We start from the raw sequence: 25,498 nt of genomic DNA on the forward strand, positions 1-25,498 counted from the left end.
CCAGTATAGCAGCAGCAGAACCCAGGGCAGTACTGTAATTACTGACATTTCAGCTGAGAACACTGTACAGCAAAGACCACCTGTGAGTCAGCATTATGATTCATCACACTGCCATGCATTTAGTGGGGTCACTAACCAAACACACACACACACACACACACACACACACACACACACACACACACACACACACACAGGTTTATTTTTACACAATGTCAGGAATCGGGGTCATATATAGACTCCATTTGCAAGTACCTAGATGTAATACTAACATGCTCCCTATGTATCATATATCTGCTAGCACTTACATAATGCATATATAAAATCTATGTGTCCCATACTGTCATATGAAAATGTTTCCTCAATCAAATACATGTTTTAAGGTTTTCTAAGTGAAACTAACGCATACTGTACCGGGAAAAAACTTGGCATTTTTGTGTATATTAATAAATATGCCATACTTTTTGCACAGGCCATATATAGATATATTTCGCTGTTGTTGGAAGAAAACCTCGTATCTCCAAAAAGGTAACTTTACAGGAAAAGGAAAAAAACCTACTTTACTTTTAATGTAAGTCAATGGAACCAGACCGTTTTCCCAAGTCATTTTGGGCCGTTTCCTTTGTGGCCTATTCATCATAAAATTTACAAACACAATGTAAAGAATAAGAGGCCTTTTCAAAATATGTCAAAAACTGAAAAACGACAAAAAATGGAGATATATATATATACACACCCCACACACACACACACACACATACACACACATGCACTTCACAAAATAAAAGTAATCTGAGATATTTAGATTTAAAAAGTTCATCTGGACAGTAAGCATTTCTACAAACAGTATTAATACAGTAAGTGCTAATTTTACGTCTGTCAACATTTTCCATTTAAGCCTTTCCAAACTTCTCTTTGAGGAAGTTTTATTTGTAGTTATCCAATACCTGGTTTGGCTAATTAGTGCTTCATTATATTAACTCAAGCGCGCTGTTGATGGAATTTAACAAATCCATGTGATGGCTGGGGGCATCGAGGAGAAATATAGGCAATGATAGTAGGTTTCATGTGTATTACACATGTAAGCATCTATAAGCATCTATATGTAATGCAAAGTTCCATATGTATTGAATATTTACAAATGTTTACGTATCAAAAAGATTTTTTACAAGCCTAATACCAAACCTAATCCTGACCTTAAACTGGTTTGCTTTTGTGGTTTAAAAAAAATAAACATGAAGCTTTTACTAAAAGCACTTTACAAAGTCAGGAGCATTTTGTCCACACACACACACACACACACACACACTCTCACACACACATTCACTCCTCGGTGTGTGTGCAGAGTATGAGGGAAAATGTCAGAGAGCTACACAGAGGGAAACACAGTACCACAGCAGACTGCTTTTACTACCTGGGGCGTACACAAGTGCTGGACAAACAGCTGCTTAATACACAGAACACTTGATTTTTATATTCATGTAATAATATTCATTATTAAAAAGAAAACAAATAGTTTTTAGCTGTGGTGATGGTGATGAGTGCTAAACTGTTTAGTTTCTCAACAACATCAGCTTAGTACGAACAGCCAACATTAGCTGGCTCGGTATGTCAATGACGGATCACAGTATTCAAACACAAGCTAGCAGACATTTGGATTTCTCTATGCTGTTGTAGTTTTAAGGGGACAGAACCACAATATATCTGACGCTTGCTGTGTAAAAGCTTTAACTGCAGTGAAATTTTCTTGCACTAGACAAACAATGTCTTCCTTGTAGGTACGTTTACACTGAAATCGGTGTTTTTTTGTCTTGTTTTATCTACAGGAACATCAATTTGGCAGTGCTGTGCGAGTGACAGAGCGCTGCTTCAAGTTAGCCAGCGTTCTCCCGCTCCTTAGTGCCACACACAGGATTTTCAGTTTACTTTAATTTAAATCAGGGCTGTATCTTGCATGAACCCACTTCTTTGTTTCACTTGTGTTGCTTGGGAATGCACTAATAGTAAAATATGACTAAGCGCTGTAACAGTGCTGTACTTGTGAGAAGCAGACGTGATTTAACGCTGCTAAAGCTTGCTAGGATGCTAGGAAAGAGGTGAGGTTGCTCTGGGCCAGTACAGTTATGCCACGTATCTCGTCACTCACACTAGGTCACAGGAGAACAGACTGCCGATCACTCCACTCAAACAGGGCACGTCTAACTCCACGTTTCAAACACGGCCGAAGTATATTTGGCGACTCATTTTACTCGTCGCTCCCTCCCTCTCTAATCATGTCGAAAAAACGGAAGGCGCCCTCTTGTGGTGACAGCAGAGTAGTGTCGCTTTCCTGGCAGTAGAAAACGCAACCAGGGCTGTCGCTAGAATGCAGAAGTGTGAGAATGGTCTAACATTTATCAAACATTTCTTATATTTCTATCAAGGAAAGTTATATATAATTATTGTTATCGTTTTATCGCCCAGCCCTAAGCATAACTATACATATATCTTTATTTCGGTATTACAACACTAGCAACTTTCCTAGCACCAGTGCTACATGCTGAAAAAGTTTAAGCACAGCCCTGACGGTTATGTATACACACACTAAACGTGTGACAATTTCAATACATACAGCAAATTTAAAACTGTACTGAAACTGTAGTGTATCGAAATTTTAAATTGTATGGCCTACATGCCCCTTGATCTCTCCTAAGGGTCTCATGTATCATCTTCTGTGGGAATCACCGTTATCGAGGCATCTAGGTGCATCCAATCAGAATAAAGCTCGCAGGAAGGGGGAGGGTCATACATTGTCAATGCATCCACGCTCTGATGTTCCTCTACAGGAGACTAACTTAAATGTGGCTATCCATTCGCATACTACATAACATATAACGGAAAAAAAACAAAAATATTGAGATATATAAATATAAAACATGCCATAGCTTTTGCACCGTTTTATTTTCTTCCCAGTAATTTAAATTCAGCAAATAAACAGTAATCGTGCATTAAAATGTACAGAGGTGTGTTCTCACTCAAACAACTGGGCTCTCTGGTCAAAGCAGTGGTTCTAGATAGAAACATGAACACCCAAAGAACCATTTGAATGCATAAATGATTCTTTGTGTGGTCAAACTGTTCTGCTCTGTGATGGTAAAACAATTGTATATGGTTCCTGGAAAAACAATTTCAAAAAAGGTTCTATATAGCACCAAAAATGGGTCCACTATTGTTACAAGTCAAAGAATCCAGCAGAAGAGTCCAGCAGAACTTACCTGTGTGGCCTAAACGTTTGTATATGACTGTAAAACAGCTTTTGTTTTTTTACATTTTTATGCCAGAAAAAAAAACATACCAATTTATTTTGGTCAAAAAATGTGTAAAAACATACCTTATTGAATATTATTATAATCAATTATAATCCATTCCAACATTCCAAAATGTATGCAGTTCAGAAACCGCCTTTATACTGACGCATAATCACACGTCAGTGCATTTTTACACACCTAACTGACACACAAACTAACTCACCTTCTCTCGTCCTCAACTTGGACTCCTACTGACTGGAACTTTGACTGGTCCTCTGCTTCCTGATCTTCTGGGCCGTCCACCTGTTTTACACAACACACCAGCTCTATCACTAGGGGTACATCATGGACAGATACTATAAAGATAAAAGCCTTATCTCCTTCTGTGTCAGGACAGAGAAAGCCACCTGGATCTGTAACAGACACTCCGAGGCACAAATATAAAGAAGTTTAGTCACTTTGTCAGATGCAGCATCCAAACGCGTCTGTTAAAGCGCTCCCAACATTTCTCTCAATCCAGAGTTTCAGAGTGTCGGTTTAAGGAACTGATAGAACTGACAGTACAGAAAAGCAATGCTTTATGTCTGTAGCTGCCATTATAATCACCCCCTTAATCAGCCTGTGGGATCTCACTCTTCGGACTGACTTTACTTGACTGCTAATACTCTCCCAGTGCAGAGGATAGAGACAAAGTTTTACCACCAAGAAAGAGTGAATGGTTGAGAGACTTTTTAAAAGCATCACTCGTTTTACAGTTTGGGAAGTGTTTAATATGGATACGCATGCTAGGACACTGGCAAGTAGCAAAACCAGGTCATCTGCCTGGAAAATCTTGGTGACATGTATCTGGAAGATACTTAAATTGGACCAGACCAACTCTGAGTCAGAGCGCCGCTGAGTTTGGTTAAAAGAAATGTAGGTAATTCAGCCTGTAATTTTTTTCAGGGGAGACTGGAGGGAAAAAAGCACTGACATGGCCAATCCATATGGAAATAAAATCACAGAATAGCACCTGGACAAAGGACACTCCAGGACCTCAAGCAAACTTAATCCTTACCGGTAACACTTTCTATGAATGTCGCATTTGTAAGCATCTATAAACACATTTATAACATGTTATAATGTATTCATAAGGCATTATAAACATGGTTATAAGTATTCATAAAAAAGAATTACACTGAATTACACTTTATAGCCATGTTTATTATACATTATGAATTGTTAATATAATGCATTATAAATAGTGTTAATAACATGTTATACTGTCAGTGCCAAAGAAGTCAGTCCCAGCTTGGAGAGTGTAAAGTAAAGACAAATACCAAGCTAACGGTGGTGTACATTACCTTTCCCACATTGGGTAAAACACTGATGGCAGCACTAGTTTAAACTCTGCCATTTGAAGCCTGTAATGTGCTTTACTGTGAATGTTTTAGTGTTTCAGTAAATCCTTCAGTAAATCCTTCAACTTGAAGCCTCACTCTTAACACTGGAGGAGGCTTTAGTACAGTACGCTTCACTTTACTTAGAGCGGACAAATACCACTTATGAGCTCTTATAATTTGTTATGATCAGTCCTTATAATGTATTATGTTAACAATTCATAATGCATAATAAACATGGCTATAACGTATAATGCATTTTTATAAATATTTATAGCTATGTTTATAATGCCTTATGAATGCATTATAACATGTTATGAATGTGTTTATAGATGCTTACAAAGGTGACATTCATAGAAAGTGTTACCTCCTTACCCATTTCACCAACACCATCACAACCCAATTTTTAGTTCACTTTTGAATGTATAGAATCCTTTCATGTGTGTTGTAGATAAACTGTCTAAGTTCTGTGGTAATATTCATTTCATTGTTGAGTTTTGTTTGAAATGGGAGGGTTAAAATCTGGAAACAGCCTAAGGAAATTTTCCTCCATGGTGTATAGGTAGAAACAGCCAAGCCAGCTGTCCCATCCTTTAGGACTTCAGGAGCTGGACAGAAAGCCTTATACGTCAATTAATCAACAACATGATTAGAAAGTGACAGACGATGATATGTTTATGTCTGTTCAAGTTTAAGATAAAATACATGGAATATCTTTAACAAGTTTCATGTATTTATATTTAAAGTAAGGCTGCCAAAAAATACTCTTGTCAATCTCTGCTAGCTTACCGCTAACATAACATTAAAACACGTATAGGAGAAATTATCATTTTGAAAGATGTGGTAATGTGACAAACAAAGGCTACTTATGAAATGAGTTAACAGGTTTATGGGCTAAACACTGGTATGTAATGACATTTCACTCATTCCCATTGCCTAACTATGGAAACTCTTTTGAAATCTCGACTTCTGCTCTTGAATATGTGCAATAGAAAGTGACTTGGCATTCAGCCGAGGCTACACAACTCCCTTTTTTCACATTTATTGCACTATTTAGGTGTAGAAGGTGTAATTTAATTAGTTGCATAATTCCCTACATAAATGACAGCCATTTGATATTTATCCATAGACACGTTTAATGGCCCTAATTATGACACCCCTAAATCTCACCTGGATGCCGATGGACAGGCAGCGGCCTTTGCGCAGGACATCTCTGTGGCTGTCTTCCAACGTGGGCACTGGGATGGGCACTGGGACAGGTAGTGGGAGGGGCATGGGTAGGGGCACGGAGGTACTCATGCTGCTGTCGACATGCTGGCTGGCCGGGCCATGGACTTGCGCGTTAGCCGCCTCGATGGCCGCGGTCAGAGCCTTCATGCTGTCGATGCTTTCGGTGGAATTGCTGAGGCCTGAGTGCAGTGTGACTTCGCCCCGGTGACCCGGGCCGTCCATGTAGGCGTCCTGCGCCGACTCGGTGCTGCTCTGGGCTGTGATGCTGATGAAGGGCTTGGTGGAGGTGCGTGGGGGCACGGGGGGAGGAGTCTTCTTATAGGTGGTGATACATGACGACACTGCAGCAAAACACAGGCAGTAATGAGATTAGACAGGCAGGTTTATACAGTATGTTAATATAGCAAAAAAAACATGCAAGGCAATAATAAACAATTCTCTTGTAAACCAGTGTTTGTTAACTGTAGTCTATGGTTACCAAGCAATATAATGGTGAAAGATTTTTTCATGACTGGCACAATGATTTTTAATAATGGCACCAACACAAAATTCAGTTGATGCATGCAGTCATATGTGTGTATGTCAAGTAATTTCCAACAGCTTCAAACATGGCTTAACCAATCAGATCTTAGAACTGCTGCTATCCGTTTTATAATAGTTGAACAACAAATGGTTGTTTTGGTCTCGTATCTCTGAATATCTCATATTTTATAAAACCTTAGAGGAGAAGAACAATAACATAACTGTTAAAGTAACTTAAAAACTATTCATATCTGTTTGTTCACTTTCCAAAAACGAGTATGTCCAAAAGAGTAATTTTACAGGAGAAGGCAGAAGCATTCATAACTTTTCATTTTCAAGTTCACGTAAAGACATTTTATGCCAAGTAATTTTGGTGCGTTTTACTGGTCCATTCTATGACACTTTATTAAGCTGATTTCGCTTGGACCCCGCAGATTACCGCTTGCAGCCATATGTATTATTACTACTGTGTAATATGGCCTTTTTTTTGCTCATCATAATATAAAGCTGTTAAAACGGTAGATATTTATGTGGTTTAAGCAGAACACCACCATAGCAGCTGCTGTTTGTAGACTCTCTCAGAAAACACATACTGTTTTGTTTTGAGCACAGCCTCTGTTTAAAGGCCTTCGCTGTACGGCGAGAGTAAAGCCTCATATCCCAAACTAAACATGAGCTAATCCAGATTGTCTGTGCAGTACAGCAAGTGTTAGCATGTGCACATCTGTGTGCACAACGATGGAAAAAGTCAGCCTTCTCCATTTGTCTACTGCAGTTACAGTGAAACACCCACAAGAGGGCAAGCTGGAGCAAGCCAGAATATAAAAATGACAGTCTCTCTCTCTCACTCTCTCTCCTCTCTCTCTCTCTCTCTCTCTCTCTCTCTCGCCTTATTCACTATTCTCTCTGTTCGTTCACACAAACCTAAATGCCACCATTCCTGGAACTGGGTCACTGCATAAATGAAGCAGTGGGTAGAAAAACACATGCAGACTCCCAGTTGAAGAAAGACAGGAAGAGTCCCTCACCATTCATTCACTATCACTCTGAAACACAAGGTTTAGCTGAGCTGCACACCATCCAAAAAGAGAAAAACCTAAATATAAAGGCACTCACGGCCGTGCATGACCAACACTTAGGGAACATGCCATTTGGATGTCCAAGCAACATGGTAAAAAGGACACACAATGATGCAACAGATGCAATGTTCACGGTATCCTGGATACAAATGCATCAACACACCCTCTAAATAATGACTTTCGTTACTTTAAGGACCAATAGAATAGGATGCTCTGGAGTGGCTGCACATAAGCCTAAGGTCACCATGCCCAATGCCAATCAGTCAGTGAGAAGGTTAACCCTTTAAATGGCCACGGCTATCAGAAGGCTCCAAGTTTTACTACACCCTTCTATAATCTAAAGACTATCTTAGTCAGTTTGCATTAAAGTACTTGTAAATACTGAATACTAAGTCTTAGTATGTAATAAGCCTGGATTTTAAGGGAGCCCTTAGCCCTCCGTATTGCACGTTCACATCTAGGGGTATGGTATCCTGATTTTTGCAGAGATAGAGAGGCAGGGTGAAATGTTAGAGCCACAAAGTGAGGTTTCCCAGAAACACACTCCAAACAGAGTGTTATGAGAAAAAAAAGAAAACAAACAAACAAAAAAACAGCAAGAAACCCACAAATGTAAGTATTTTCTCTGTTGAAATTATGAACATTGTATTATTCTAGTTCAATGTCACTTTAATGCATTATGGCCCTTTTTTTCATAACAAGCTTTTTTTTTTGGCGCTAATATTATGCTGACATCTCGGTTAGCTAGCTAAATTTCCCATTCCACCTTAAACGGTGCAGCAGTTTCACTCTGACACCTCAGCCATCAGAACTGCAACTCCACTGAAGGAGGAATGGGAAACCTTGAACAAGAAGCTGGCGAATAGCGACTTCAGCTTTAGATCACTGAAGAATTAGGGGTGGGTGATAATAAATAATTGCCCCCCACCCCTCTTTTTGAAGAGATATGATTTCCTAAATCTGACTAAAGCCCAGCAGTGAGGAGCTGAACTTTACCCTCCTCTGCTGTCACTGCAGACTGGCAGCGTCGCCTACAGAGCAGCGCTGGTAGCTGTTAATGAAGTGATGTTCTTTTTATTTGAGGGTCCCATTTCATAGACTTAAACCACTACCCTGTAACTCAGTTCCAAGGGGCAAGGTGACACTCGAAAACAAGGGGTAGGGGTAAAAATAAGAAATGGGACTGGGCCTACGAGAACAATTTTCTGTCTTCTTTAGAAAATGAAGAAAGCCTCAGCATGTGCTTGAACTGCCCTCGAGTTAAACAACACACACACACACACACACACACACACACACACACACACACACACACACAAACTCTCTATCTTGAAGTGGAGCTGTTTGGCTGTGTGGTTAAAATAAGGCTCTGGAGTGAGTCTAATGAGGTGAAGCCTGATAAGAGGGTCTCTCTACGGTCCAGTTCAGCAATGTGTGTGTGTGTGTGTATATATATATATAAGTGTGGGAGAGAGAGCAGTGTGTGTCTAACTGGCTCGCCCGGCAGTTCAGTTCACAGTTCAGCTCAATGTGCTCCAGTGTGTGCTGCAGAGATAAGACCAACACTCTCCATCAGCTCCACAGATTTCCCACAACCCCTCTCTCTCTCCCTTTCTTTGTCAGTCTCTTTCTGTCTCACTTTTTCTCTCTATAAGTTTCTCTAGCTCTGTCTCACTTCCTCCGTGTTATTCTCTCTCTCACTGTGTCTCTCTCTCACTTTTCCTCTGTTTCTGTCTCACTATCTCTCTCTTTCTCAATCTGTCTTGCTCTTGCTCTCTCTCTCTCACACACTTTTTTATCTCTTTCACTCTGGCTCTTTATCTTTTCTTTCTCTCCCACTTTCTTTCTTTTGCTCTCTTTCTCCCTCCTCTCTCACCTCTTTCCCTCTCTCTCTCTCTCTCTCTCTACCTTCCTCTTACTCTCTTCTCTCTCTCTTTAATCAGCCCTCTACACCCTCTACCTGAGTACGTACTGATATCACTGACAGCAGCAGCTGTGCAGCTATAATCACTCGCAGCTTTAAATTCGTCCACAGACGGCTTGTTGTTGTTGATTGCCTCTTTATCGTTGCCATTCGCTGCTGTCTCTGAGAAACAGAAGGATATGCTAGTTCCTCCAGATTTGCTCTCTCCTGCATGCTTACGGCTAACGCCCACATCACTCAACGAGACAGGGACATTTTCATCAACACGTCATAATGGCAACATCAAATCCAATTACAGTCAATAACAATAGCAGTGTCAGAAATAACCAGGAGCAAAGGACCTATGTTCATCATTTCTGTCCTTTAAGCCCTTTAAGCCCTTTTGTCTCTTTCAAAAATATGTTATACAGCTTTTTAAAGATTTACAATACAGGATACAATACGATTGTACAAAGATGTTTCATAGGCATACGAGAATTTTACCTCGCTCCCTGGGATGCGAAAAGGCTAACTTGTGGCTATTATTTACTGTATGCGTGAGTCCATTCTATACTATAATAAAAGCTAAACTATATATGTTTACTGTACATTTTTTGACATGCTTATATTTAATAAAAGTGAGAATGTTCCCAGAAAAAAATCAGTAATCAAGTAATGCTAACATTTATACATCTATTAATAGTTGTGTAATAAATTTTGTGTATTATTAAGTGCTATTATGTGACTTATGAATTATTATGGTTAATTTTGTGTACTATATATATATAAGTGACATTACACAAGTGTTGTAAGTTTAAGTGTACTAGGTAATATGATATATCTTGTACAAGTAACAAGCAAGTATAGGAGTCTAATTAATGATTATCAATGTTTAAAAAGCATATACAAACAACTTATTAATGAGTAACTGAGCGAAACGTTTATGCATCGCATATTTACAGAATCTCCTTTTATTCTAAGAAAAAAGTCAGGCTGCTTTGTAAACAAATCTACATTTTCACACAAAACAACAACAACTAGCTTCATATGTGCCATCACTTGCTACCACACTGTCTTAAAGGTAAAAGTCCTGTCATAAACCTGCATGTGTGCAAATAAAACCTTGAAAACCTCCATTCTTTCATTAGCACTCCCTCTAGTGGCTGTCCACATGCATAGCAGAGAGAAAGAGTGAGAGAATACAGTGACAAAGCCAGTTGTTCTACGAAACAATTACATGATTACATGGAAGGAAAGGAAGTAAAACTGCAAACGACAAGAACTAAGTAAAGAATATCCGAGACAGCTCATGAAAGTGCTAAAAATAGCGCTGCTTTGTTGGTACTGGCTATGTATGGCTTGTCTAAGGAACACCTACACACACATGGGTCTAATGCAGTCGGATGTGACTCATCAGTTGTTAGGAGGAGACCAACGAAAGAGTGATGACATTTATGCTGGCTGGGAAAGAGTGCACAATGTGCACTCTTACATAAAAATAAAAAATAAGCCTGTTTCTTTTCTACAACCCCATTTCCAAAAAAGTTGGGACGCTGTGCAAAATGTCAATGAAAAAAAAATGCAATGATGCTCAAATCATTTAAACCCTATATTAAATTGAAAATGCTTCAAAGACAACATATCAAATATTGAAACTGAGAAATTCTATTGTTTTTTGAAAAATTTGATGCCAACAACATGTTCCAAAAAAGTTGGGACAGGGGCAACAAAAGGCTGGTAAAGATGTATAATGCTAAGAAAAACACCTGGTGGTTAATTGACAACAGGTCAATAACATGATTGGGTATAAAAAGCATCCCAGAGAGGCGGAGTCTTTCAAAAGAAAAGATGGGGAGGGGTTCACCACTCTGTGACGTCTTTTTCAGGGAAGGCCTTGCTTATGTCAGCAATGTAAAACCATATTATGCATGTATTACAACAGCATGGCTCTGTATTAAAAGAGCCCGGGTGCTAAACTGAACTTCCTGCAGTCCAGACCTGTCACCACTGATAACATTTGGCGCATTATGAAATAAAAAAAAATACAACAAAGGAGACCCTGAACTGATGAGCAGCTAAAATCCTATATCAAACAAGAACAGGAAAACATTTCACTTTCTAAACTACAGCAGTGTCTCCTCAGTTCCCAAACACTTACAGAGTGTTGTTAAATGAAGAGGTGATGAAACACAGTGGTAAACAGGCCCCCGTCCCAACTTTTTTGGAACATGTTGTTGGCATCAAATTCAAAATGGGCATATAATTTTCAAAAAACAATAAAATTTCTCAGTTTTAACATGTGATGTGTTGTCTTTATAGTATTTTCCTTTAAAAATATGTTTTATATGATTTGCATATCATTGAATTCTATTTTATGTACATTCTGCACAGCGTCCCAACTTTTTTGGAAATGGGGTTGAATGCACAGAGAGAAGGAGAGCAGCTAACTGAGTTTTATGCAGTCTAGGCTTGGTCACCACAATGTGTTTACATGCTGCACGATGACATACGATCAGCTTGGATCTGCTTTCCTTCATAGGAATGACCCAAGAACACACTAACTTAGATAAATACGTCACAATTAAGACAATTAAACCAACAGCTTCATTGTGATATTACATAACTTCTTTTTTCTCTTCTCTTGTTAAGGTCACTGGCTAAACTCTGAAGTTCTTTCCAATACTCTTTTCTCTCTGTCTCTCTCTCTCTCACTTTCTTTTTCTTCTCTGCTTCCTTCTTCCATCATCTATCTTGTTTCAGTGGCACTAATTTAAACCTTGACAAAGGAACTCTCTGATTAGCCTTTGATGCGGTTCCTGTTTTTCTTTTTTTCTCTATTATTAGTCATTTTCATTTCCTTAATTTGCTTAATAGTCTTGTTGTTCTCTCTCTTTTCTTTGGTTTTGCAAGTGTGGAAAATCTCTACATGTGTCCAGTGGCACTATTTATGAGGTAACTACTCAGGTTAACTAGTTTGTTATTCAGTTATTAATATGAACACTTATTACTGCTATACGTGGTGCCATCTATACCATCTATTCAGAAACTACTATAAATCACTCAGTAAGAACTATGAAACTAACTACTGTACACTAAGCATTGGTCACTTGTCATTTTTCAATTTTGTTATTTTATATATAATAACGACTTGCAGCTTTAAAGGGCTGATATCTTGAAAATAAAAGCTTCTGATGCACTAAGTAAATGTCCTTGATTTATTTTTTCAGACCAGATTATTAAATTCAAAAACATAAAAAATATTATGTGTGCAGGGGTCCTTTTGGAGCTGGATGTTGTCTTGAGGCAACATTGTGTGACAATGAGAATAAATGACATGGAACCATCTTCCCTGAAAAATTCCACTGTTGCACAATGTTGCTTCTAGGCAACAAACATATTTCTGCAAAATCTCATGACAAAAACACTGATACTCAATGTTTAAAAGGGTAAAAAAGAGGTATAAAAGTGCCCGCTATGACCAAGCACGTATTTTACTGACTTAATCAAAACTCCTCCCTTTATTGTTAACCCTATCATTGTCTTTAAATATGTATAATGTTATTGTAAAGTGAGGAAAATGAGTTTGGTTAAAGGTTAAAGTTTAGAAATATGTCGTTCACTCCGAAATCCAATAATGTCCCTGTAAAACAAGCTTCAGTTCACAGTCAATTTGACACCATTTCACTTGTATGTCAGGATCCTATCTTGAAGTAAAGAAAAAAAAAAGGGTCACAGGGAAAAAAACAATGCCTTAGTGTTTCATGACAGGGTGGCATGTGTTTTGATTTGTGTGCGCACCACTGTACTGGAGTGATTATGCATGAAAAGCCTTGTTTTCCTGTCACTGACAGCAGATCTATTGTGTCTAGCCAGATCCGACCCTGAGCCTGGAAGACAAGGTGAACGACGCAACCGTCAAGTCAAGAACCTGATAAATCAATTTAGACCAGACTGTCCGTCTGCTTCGATGACCGAAGCCTCCATCAGAAAAGACGTCCGGACGTCCTGACCGGGCCTAATCCACAATATGTACGTGGCTGCCATTTAGCTTATTATGGATTACGTCATTGCTCAATTTAGATTGCTTTTCAACAGACTCTGCCTTGACGGTTCACATTTGTATGCATGTAAGTGGACTGTTTGTGTCATTAGTGTGAATGTGTGTTACCTGAAATGACCCACAAGTGTTACAGTTTATATTAGCTGTTATAGATAGCCAGTTGTCACTGGAGAGTGACAAAAGAGATGCGCAATGAAGTATGATGTAAAACATTAGAAAAAATAGAACCGTTGGTAACACTTTCTATGAATGTCACCTTTGTAAGCATCTATAAACACATTTATAACATGTTATAATGTATTCATAAGGCATTATAAACATGGTTATAAATATTTATAAAAAAGAATTACACTGAATTACACTTTATAGCCATGTTTATTATATGAATTGTTAATATAATGCATTATAAATAGTGTTAATAACATGTTATACTCTCAGTGCCAAAGAAGTCAGTCCCAGCTTGGAGAGCGTAAAGTAAAGACAAATACCAAGCTAACGGTGGTGTACATTACCTTTCCCACATTGGGTAAAACACTGATGGCAGCTCTAGTTTAAACTCTGACATTTGAAGCCTGTAATGTGCTTTACTGTGTATGTTTTAGTGTTTCAGTAAATCCTTCAGTAAATACTTCAACTTGAAGCCTCACTCTTTACACTGGAGGAGGCTTTAGTACAGTACGCTTCACTTTACTTAGAGCGGACAAATACGACTTATGAGCTCTTATAATTTGTTATGATCAGTACTTATAATGTATTATGTTAATTCATAATGCATAATAAACATGGCTATAACATATAATGCATTTTTATAAATATTTATAGCTATGTTTATAATGTCTTATGAATGCATTATAACATGTTATGAATGTGTTTATAGATGCTTAGGTGACATTCATAGAAAGTGTTATCAATAGAATTACAATCTGACCATTCTAATTACTGTTTGCACAGTTACAATAATCACAGTTGTGTCACATTTAGGTTAAAAGAATCCAGCAGCTCCATATCTCTGAGGTAATGTCAGGACTTCAGGATATCTGGAGTCAAAGCTCTATATGAAAAATATGATTTTAGAAAATCACTGCTTCTCACATCCTGTGCCAAATAAAAGGATTTCAACACTAATACGTTTTGTCCTGTGTCTCTCCCCCCACTTAAAAAAAAAGATACCAGTTCAATGTGCAGCAGTTTTGGCTGTTAAATGTCAGGGTCAACTTTCGCATAGTAGCAACTTTCATGTTTCGATTCTACACTTCTTCGTAATTCAGAGAATCTAGGGATGTTTAGGGGAAAAATGTACAAAAAATTACTGAGATGTTTGTTTACCACAGGTTGTAAATTGTAGATTTTCAAAAACGGCTTTCATTTTTCCCATAAAAAAGACGGCTTATATCCAGAGTTCCTAATATGGGCACAACCTTAACTACAGACTTGTAACACATCTACAGAGGTCTATGGAGAAGTGAAACAAATTGTGATGTGATGTTCTTTATCTACGTTTTGAAAGGTTTGAAAAGTGACTTTGTGCACTTAAAACACTGTAACCACAGGTGTAGTTCTGTAACCAGCATTGGCTTGAATAACCATATGCTAACTAGTTAAGGTAATCCAGCTAACTTGCTCTATGTGTACCAGGTCTTAACCCTAACGCTACAACACTGAGTGCGTACATGCACTTAATAATCTGATTAGATTTTGTCAGTAATTCATTCAACGCATTTACATGCACTTTGGTAGTCAGATAATGTGAAAACTCTGGGTCTACATGCATCAGGCAGTGATTGGACTTCTGCTTCACAACCTGCCAATAAGCTCAAAAAACTCAAATAACTCAAATGTCAAGTTGCTTTAGTGGAAAACATGAATAAACATCATCTACAAGATGAAGAATATTTAAATCCTTCAATTTGTCAAGCATGCAGTTGGTCTCACTATCACTCCAAAAGTGTTTGTTGCTGTCTTTTAAACACTGCTTTCTATTTCCAAGACATGAATGAAAGAAATCAGAGTAAGCTTACACATTAAAAACCCGCGTTAAAAACTTTTACTGTTTATTGTGCAACAATCCAGCTCTCTTGATTGGATTTCTTAATCAGATTTCTATTCCTTAATCTGATCTAAGAAATATGAGTACGCTGTTCACATGACCGTTTAAATAATCTGGTAACAGCCGAAGTCCGACAATGATAGGATCATTTAGAGCATGTAAACACACTCTCTGTGGACACTGAAAAATGGGTCAGCAAGATACCCCAAAGGGATACCATAACTCAGTTCCATCCTAAGTGCATTTAAAGCATTAAAGCTGGTTAGCTGGCTAGTGTTAACCTTATTCAATGCTAAAATCAGTAATAGCAAATGAAGTTGTCAGATCAAAAATTCTGGCTTTGCAGTCTTGATGTAAAATTTAACTATTTGGTCAGAAAAGACATGATTAGCTGGTATTAGACTGATATGTTATGAACATGTCCTCTGAACAAGCTGCATGATATCTAAGTCAACGAAGCTATTTGTCTGTTAGCTGAATGAGCTCGTCGGGCTTAATCTTTGATGGTAGATTTCATGTTATAAGATCTCACTTTGATCATAACGTTCAAGTGTTGCGTGAATAAGGCTCGTTTAGTGTCACAAAACAACTCGAGCACTTCAGCTTATGAGACTCACAAACCTACACCAGAACAAAACATATGTATAAATAAAATTACACATTTAAATCTATAATATCCACATCAGGGAGTACTGTTAGAGGTTGGAAAATTGGTAATGTTAAAATGGATTATGACTGCTTTTAATACATAAAATCAAATAAATATTATAAATTAGACAAAATATTTTAAGTGTTTTATTAAATATTTTAAGTACACTGAAAAAAGAAGTTATGATAAATTATATACTGTAATAAACTACAGTCACATGCAAAAGTTTGAACACCTTGTCAGATGACATGTTTTATTGATATTGAGTGTAAATAACTGTATGTACAGTCATTTCTGTGAAGCTGCACAAGATCTGGAATTTTACATATTTGCCTGTAACCAAACTGGTTTTCTATGTTAAAAACATTGGTTTCAAATGTTTTAATGGCACACTTTTGAGGGCTACTTAAGAGAGTGGGGCTCTGGGGCTAAAAAAAAAGAATGGACCAAATGGCAAAACTTTAAGCTTGTAATTGGTCTTAATAACAAAGTATTAAACAAACAGAGCAACTTAATATGAGATAGCTTTTCCCTTTGGTTTCTTTAAATGTTGAAGTTTTGTGTGTAATTTTGCAGACAACCTTTTACAGAAAGTAGTGTCAGTATTTTCCACTCAGCACTGACGGCTTTAAACTGCTTAAAAACATTGGCAAACTAATTTGTGTTCACTGTGAGACCAAATATTCTCTATAAGGTTGAAATCTGGACTCTGACCAGGCCAGAACCGATTCCATTCAAAAGGTTAATAATGACCTTTCATGTACTGCAATGACATGTAACCCCACTGCAGTTATGTTAGTGAAGTGCAGGGGGCGCTAGAGAGCTAAGCAGGCCTCGTCTCGTGCTGCTTAAGCAGGCAAAGCGGTGGGGCCGCAGGTTAAGCTTAAGCAGAGGCTAAATGGGTAAACACAGAGCACTAATCTACTTGTGAAGCTGGCTTAACCACAAACCCATTAAACAATCCAACAACGGATCAGCCCACAGTAAACGGTTAATAATCAGCAATGTCACACAAGACAATGGTACACGTGTGTTTGTGTGTATCTGTCATGCTGAATCTTCACGGCTGAATCCTCATTGGCTTGCTCATGGGGGCTTGGACCCGGATTTTTCTCTAAAGCTGCTTTGTGACAACACCTGTTGTAAAAAGCGCTACATAAATAAACTTTGACGTGACTTAAATCCCAAAACAGTAACTTTGTAGAAGAAGGAAAATAACATTCCTAACATCTGTAAATTATTAAGCCCAAGTAATTTTGGACAAACTTCTAGTGATGTGTGTGTGTGTGTGTGTGTGTTTGTGTACATACAGAAACACACACACACACACACACACACACACACACAAGACAGACACATCTACATGCACACATCTATGCCGAAATGGGTAATCAGGATTGTCGAGAGATTTCCAGGCATCCAACCATAAAAGAAACCTCATGCATCTTTTATACAGTGATAGAAAACACAGCAGCTCACAGAAAGCTCTGATTCTATTTTGAAAACGTAATATCTTTAAACATTTGTTCATAATATTTTGGGCCTCAAGTATTTTGACACAGTATGATCTGGCCCTCTTTCAAAGAAAGTCTGGACACCTCTGGTCTATGGAGATTGCAGTGTCAGGTGCTTGATTTCACACACCTCTTATTAATGAATGTGGCTTCTAATTCACTTATAAGAAGGGGTTGTCCACATACTTTTGGCCACATAGTGTCGTTTTTTTTCCGAGCATATGTGGAGCTTCTTTAAGCCTGTTGGAATACGATCCAGGTGGCTCCTCATGAAGCTGATTGAGTGTGTAGAGCTGGATCAAGTTAAAATAGAAGATAACTTGGATTTGTTGAATACTGTTCTGTTTTGGTCACTGCATAGTTTCATATGTGTTAAATCACAGTTTTGACATCTTTACTGTTATTCTAAAAGCTGTACTTCATGTGTAGATGTCCAAATTTTATACTATTACTGTATGCATAAGTATGGTAATCATTTTTTTGTGCATAAAAGTAACAGCCTTTTAAGTAATGACAAAAAGAAATAGAGATATGAAGATAATTTCGGGGATGGCAGACAACGAGAGGCTGACAAAGCTGATTAAAATATCTTTCTCGGCTCGTTCTGTACAAATCAGATCAAATTCTCACCTCCCACTACTGCACTGTGTGTATATCATCGCTGTCATATCAAAACCTGGTAACTTTTTTTTTCAACACCATTTGAAAACACCAGCTGCCCTTTACAATGTGTGAGCATTTCGCAACAAATTGACCAGCAGAGTCGGTCTAAAACTACCTGAAATAAGTTTTTTATTTCTTCTATAAAGTTACCATTTCAGAGATGCAAGGTTTTGTTATAAGGATAGGCAACTGTGTAAGGATGTGGGAGTGAGAAATTAGGTGCATATGCATGGATGCATGTACTGAGTGAGTATTTGATAGAGCTTTAAACATTTAGTCCAACCTGGCGGGTTCAGTAGGCTTTACTCAGGTTCGGACATCATTTGTCAAATGTGTTAGGCTCAAATTTCACATTTGAGTTCTCACAGCTTGCCACCCTCTACTTTCATTAGCTTAAAACACTTTTCAGTCTGGCATGCTAAAGCTGCCTTAAAAACCAACAGGCTTCTGTGCTACACTTAGGGAAAAAGACACTTCTCAGTAAACACAGTTTGTTGCTCTAGAAATCTAGAAATGCTAGTTATGACTCTACTGCGCTAAGTAGAAGCCAACATGCAGAAACACTGCCAACTTCTCAGGGCTAAAGCTCATCTGAGATAGACTGACACAAATTAGAAACGTGTGTTGTGGTCTGATGAGTCTAGCTTTCAATTTGTTTTTTGTAAATAATGGATGTTGTGTTCTCCAGGTAAATAAAAGAAAGGACCATCCTGATTGTTACCAGCTAAGTTCAAAAACCAGCGTTTTTCATGGTCAGGGTCAGGGTTTGTCTTAGTGACAATGGCAGGGGTAACTTATTGTAATGCTAAGGGGTACATATGTTTTGGAGCAACATACGCTGCCATCTGGACAATTCTAAAACAATTACTGAACGTTGTTAAAAAGGTATATATATGTACATATATATATATATATATATATATATATATATATATATATATATATATATATATATTTTTTTTTTAATCCATGATTTAATGGTGGAATATTGTTGTTGTGACACAGCAATTTAACCAGCATTATCATTGAAATGTGAGGTTATTTTTCATAGTTTTTTTTTTTTTGGTAATCTTCGGGTAATGATGGGTCAGTTTGAAGCACTTTCAAACAGAATTATGTTTGGCTCAGGATAGTTCTCGGATTCAAAACTTCATGAAGTCATTTGAGTTGGGTTTGGTCAGGCTTGGGCTCGGGTTTGGACTTGAAACTTGATGTGGTTTGTGGGCTGGGTCAGCAGGACTGTATTTTGGTTCTGGCCAAAAACTCAGGCTCGACTACAGCTCTAGCGTATATGTCTGGTGCATTAGCCCAGAGCAGCTAAGACAGCTAAGATTACCACCACACTGCTTATAATCACACCTCAGATGAAAGAGTGTGCTTTGGGGGTTTGCTAAGAGTGTGTTCATCTCATCAGCCCCGCCTCCACTTTCTGAATAGAGTCGCTGACATTTGAGAGAAGAGTTTGTTCGGGAAGAGAGGACGTCTGACAGTTTAGCTTGATGACTCTGACTACTTTGTGCAGCCAGCCATATAATTCGGTACAACAAAGAACAAAACAAGTACGAAACTCTGGACAGCCTGCCTGTCCATCCTTGACCATTCTGACGGCCTCTTTCCTTGTTCCTGCTCTGCTTCATTTACACGATGCCAACCACAATCTCTCACAAAACAAATACGGACTTAAATCAATGTGAAATGAGACTGCAGTAGATGTTCATTTGAGACGAGATCTGGTGTCCACAAAGGTGACAGCATACGATTTATGCTAATTTTCATCCTTATTAAACTTCCTGGAAGAGACCACTCCCATCCGGACAGAAATGTTTCATTACAGTATAAAAGGTGACCAGTCAAAATAACTTCATTGATTTTCAGGGAACTCTGAGAGGACAAGAGGACCCAAACCAGGCCAGCAAAATACCCCCCCACAGCATACCAGAGCCACTGGACCCCCCCTCACTGTAGGAGTCAAGCATTCAGGCCTGTACTGTTCTCTTGGTCTACACCACACATGCACTTGCCCACTTGTGGAGAATATGGTGATCATTACCAGATCACTGCTTTCCATAGCGCTGATGGTTTCTGCACCACTGAACTCTTGAACGGTCATTTGTCTTTGTAATGAGGGGTTTATGCACTGCAGCCCTACTATAATATCCCTCTCTATGTAGTTGTGGACAGACTGGTCCTGCTGACAGCCTCATCACACGCTGTACATTCTCCGTCACGAGGAACAGTTGCTCTTCTGTATTTCCTTACATCTCTCACTAAAGCATGAGAACCACAGCACACTGTCAATTTCCAACCCTGTTTATTCTTTCCCATAGATCTAAAGGCAGATGCCACCTCAGTCACAGTTCTTACTGAAACAATAGCCAGTCTTTGTGACTGAAGCTCCTGCCATCTGTGCCCCAATAATGAACTCACTTCCAAAGTCACTTAGATTGTTTTCTCTTGTCATCAACTAGGAGTGCCAGGCAGTTTTATACATGCCACAAAGCACGGAAGGATGTTAACTGCATAACTGTACCACGAACTGTACCTGCATGGACACATTATTCAGATTTCCCTTTAATGTGGTGGTCACCAACACTCCTGGAGATCTACTCACTCTAATGCATCAGATCCAGCCATTCAAGTTAATTATCTGGAGCAGGTGTTGCATATTGTGGTTGGAAAAAGACTCCAAAGGTAGGTAGATCTCCTGTGGAGTGGTTAGTGACCACTGGTTTAACGGGTCGCCGGACTGTGCAAATACACTGTATGGACAAAAGTATTGGGACATGCATCCTAATAATTCAGGTGCTTTAACAGTACCATTTGGTAGAGGAGGGATAATGCAATGGGGCTGTTTTTCAGTGGTTGGCCTAGGCGCCTTAGTTCCAGTAAAGAGAAATCTTACACACACACACATATATATATATATATATATATATATATATATATATATATATATATATATACATATATATGACAACTTTCCAGGAAAAGGAAAAAATCTACTTTACTTTTAATGTAAGTCAATGGAACCAGACTTTTTCTTTTGGTCCATTCTTCAAGAAATTTACACACAATGTAAAGGGCAACAGGCATTTTCAGATTATCCCAAAAACTGAAAAATAACAAAAAATGGATATACGGGGTTTTCTTCCGACAGCAGCGATATGTATATATATATATATATATATGTATATATACATATATCATATACAGATACATATATCAGCTTCTTTGAGATTATTAAAGTTTCTTCTATATTAATCCGAACAAAATCAACTACATACTGTTGTAAATCAGCATATAGGGAGACACAGATGGGCCTCTTTTCATCCTATTTACATTCATTAAGCTATTCTTTAACTTCCACACCCAAGAATTCCTTCTCAGTAACTCCTAATATCCTTATGTCAGTGCAATACTGTGTGACAGAGAGCAAAAAAACTACCACTAAAGGCAGTAACGCTAAGCGAGAGAGCCAAATTATTTGAGTCTACATTTGCTCCAGAAGAATCAAAGACTCTAGTGCCAAAGAGGATAATTTCCGCCCTGTCCTACTCGAGACAGGGACCGATACTTCCATTGAGCAGAGAAAATGCTCATTAAGTTCATTCAGAACTCCCTAATGTGAGATCATGAAGCTCAGAGCAGGCACACGCATATGGATGAGTTAATTTACCAAGTCCCAAATCATATCAGCAAGCAGCTCACTACTGCACCCCTGTGGCAGAACTGCAGTACAGCAGGCTGGCTTTTGGGAGAACAGGCAAGGAATTATGCTGGCACAAGGCCACAGTTAGAATGAATGCCATCAGTGGATTTCAGTGGGTCTGCTGCAAATGTTCTGCTCTAATGCATCTATTTTAACTCAGGATGAGCTTAACCCTTTCAACTGCTAGGCTCAGAAAACTGGAAATACACTTGTAACAGTAGCCATAAGTAAACAAAACATGTTATTAAACCTACAATCAAAGATATCTGCAAATTAAGCTGTAAATCTATATAATTCAATCTTTCAGAATTAGCACTAGTTTACAGAGGCAAAAAATTGCTGTTTCCAGCGTAGCGATGTGGGTGGATTTTTCACAGGCTCTGCCTGATCGCCATGGATACCAGAAAACTTTAACCATAGTTGCTTTTTACTGTGTTGCTCCAGTGTTGCAAAGTTGGATAAGACATACTGTCTGTCTCATTCTGTATTCAGCAGCTGCCCTGTGGCTTCTATTATAAATATCCCAAAACATTTGCCTGTGTTAATCAACGACACTCAACAGGTGCAATAACCTAATATATTAGGTTGAAAAGTGCTTGGAAATAATTTTTTTATATTTATGATAATATCCAGTGACTACTATGGATTATGCAATGGGAAGCATCAGTGCCTTCACGAGCCGCAGCAAGGTTCTGAAATAACTGTGCCAAGTGATAATGACCCCTCCCAAGTTAACTTTTTAAATACTGAACAAAATAAAGCCATAATCACATTAATATTGATTGATTGACACCTCATTTCAGATTGGGAAATGCTGTCACAACACACACATGCAGATAACCAACTGAAGAGTGGAAGATTCACTCTTGTTCTGGAAAATGTAAAATGTACTTCCCTGTTCGACGCAGTGAAAGTCACAGTAGTAGGGAAAACATTACAGTAGTGGTGGTGTTCATGAATGACAATGTAAAGGATTTATTAACATCGTTATTAAGGAACATTTTTTTCCATGAAAGACATCGTTTTCCATTTTATGAGAGATGCAACTTGACAAGGTCTACATTAAAAGTAATGGGTTAGGATGAAGCATTGGAGCAAAATCATAGTTTATAAATAATTTTGGTAACACTTTCTATGAATGTCACCTTTGTAAGCATCTATAAACACATTCATAACATGTTATAATGCATTCATAAGACATTATAAACATAGCTATAAATATTTATAAAAATGCATTAAATGTTATAGCCATGTTTATTATGTATTATGAATTGTTAACATAATGCATTATAAGTACTGATCATAACTAAAGTTATAAGAGCTCATAAGTCGTATTTGTCTGCTCTAAGTAAAGTGAAGCGTACTGTACTAAAGCCACCTCCAGTGTTCAGAGTGCGGCTTCAAGTTGAAGTATTTACTGAAGGATTTACTGAAACACTAAAACATACACAGTAAAGCACATTACAGGCTTCAAATGTCAGAGTTTAAACTAGTGCTGCCATCAGTGTTTTACCCAATGTGGGAAAGGTAATGTACACCACCGTTAGCTTGGTATTTGTCTTTGCTTTACGCTCTCCAAGCTGGGACTGACTTCATTGGCACTGAAATTATAACATGTTATTAACACTATTTATAATGCATTATATTAACAATTCATAATGTATAATAAACATGGCTATAAAGTGTAATTCAGTGTAATTCTTTTTTATAAATATTTATAACCATATTTATAATGCCTTATGAATACATTATAACATGTTATAAATGTGTTTATAGATTACCATGATTTTTTTTAATGTAAAAGAATACATTCATTTCCTGAACACTGAATAGCATAAAACATTTTAAACACTGCTGTTATAGTTTTGAGCACTTTTGAACTCGAGTTGTAGGAATTTAAAGCAGTGTCTCATATACGTTCTTAATGTCATTGAGCACGAACAGCCAATGAACTGCTCTGCTCACCAACCAATCAGCACTCAGTAGCAGTAACGCTAACGTCTTGCTGCCCAAAACCAGTTTACTGCAGAAAAAAGAAACGTTTTCTAAGGTTTCTTTACTTTTTTAGTAAAATACATCCTTCTACTTTCTAAGTTTAAAGTAAAAAACTTCTGAACAAGTGATTAGACACTTTTAACTTTTCGTTTTAAGCCATTTAGCTTCATTCACCCCCATTCATTGAGGACTCGCTTGTGGGCGCCTTCTGGCATTTTGCAGTCATGTTTTAGATATAACTGGGGAAACAGGGAGAGATCAGCCTCCTCAAAAATCAGCTCTGAAGTTACCAAGAAATAAATTACAAACTAGCAGCACTACCTTAGTTAGCTAATGTAAGGTTGACGAGTCGGTGAACTGTGTGGTGCTGGGTTCTATGTTTTAATGCTTACAGTAAATAAAGAACCCACTACGTAGATCACAATACCAGCAGACTAATGAAGAATAACTGGTGAAACAAGCAACCATTAAAACAGCTGTTAGCATTAGCTGGCGTGATCATGTGACGCAATATCAGCGTTTTGACTGGCTATTTTCTGAAACTCCTTTCACCAGGCTTGCAACTGTTGCAGCTGAGTTTCAAATGACCTGCAACACACTTTACATTATGCAACTCATGTGCAGTTTAGTTTCATGTAGGTTTCAAGCAACTAAAGTTGCATGAAAGTTTTACCATGTAAAGCCAGACCTAAGAGGTGAGAACACCAAAACACACATCATGTATACTCTGGGAGACAAGTCTTTAAAATCTCAACTCTAAAATGGAGGCACGTCGTTCCTGTAGTATCAAATTCCACTTTGACCCTTTTCAAAGACTTTGTGCTCCAGTCTGTGTGTGGAGCTGTCCGTGGTGCTGGATGTGTGCGAGCTGTCGGCTGTTTCAGAGGCAGATGGCGTGTCTCTGTTAGACTGGGGAACACAGCAGTGTTCTGGAGGAATAGACGATGTGTGTGTGTGTGTGTGTGTGTGTGGTGAGCCTTCTCAATGTCAGTCCTGATAGCTTCCTCCATCAACTTTCCTATAATTCATCAGCGTTGGTGTGTGTGGTGTGGGCAGCTGCCTCACAGTGGGATAGGAACACACACACACACACACACACACACACACACACACACATACATCACTGTCACATTCCTACCACCATCAGTGTTCTACATGCACACCCACTGACCCTCACACATATCACTGTCACATACATTCTTTCGTTTTCTATTTTTTTTTATGTCCACAAAGCATTTACAGATGTTTTCTTCTGGTCTTTTTGTGACAGCTCACTGGACACATCGCATAGCAGATTCGTTAACGATACTGTTGTAGCACTCAAGGAGAGACAAGATGGTCATCTCAGTCTCAAAATCATTTGCACTCTTGTCTCAGGTAAAAGGTGGACTCTGGAAAACTGGAACATTTCTTCTCTATCATTACTGAATATCAACAAAACCTTCAAACAGAGCAAATCAG

At 38.2% G+C, this 25,498-nt stretch overlaps 1 protein-coding gene across 1 annotated transcript in view; it reads right to left on the minus strand.

The window, feature by feature from the left end:
* dlgap1a (discs, large (Drosophila) homolog-associated protein 1a) overlaps window positions 1–25,498 on the minus strand; it is a 203,941-nt gene that overhangs the window by 12,892 nt on the left and 165,551 nt on the right. Inside the window, exons 7-8 of the mRNA XM_036556772.1 lie at window positions 5,837–6,237; window positions 3,511–3,590 (exon numbers count right to left, since the gene is read on the minus strand). Of these exons, the coding sequence (XP_036412665.1) occupies window positions 3,511–3,590; window positions 5,837–6,237 (481 nt within the window). The remainder of the gene's footprint in view (window positions 1–3,510; window positions 3,591–5,836; window positions 6,238–25,498) is intronic.

The sequence above is a fragment of the Colossoma macropomum genome, unplaced genomic scaffold (genome assembly GCF_904425465.1).
Source record: "Colossoma macropomum unplaced genomic scaffold, Colossoma_macropomum, whole genome shotgun sequence".
Taxonomy (NCBI): Eukaryota; Metazoa; Chordata; class Actinopteri; order Characiformes; family Serrasalmidae; genus Colossoma; species Colossoma macropomum.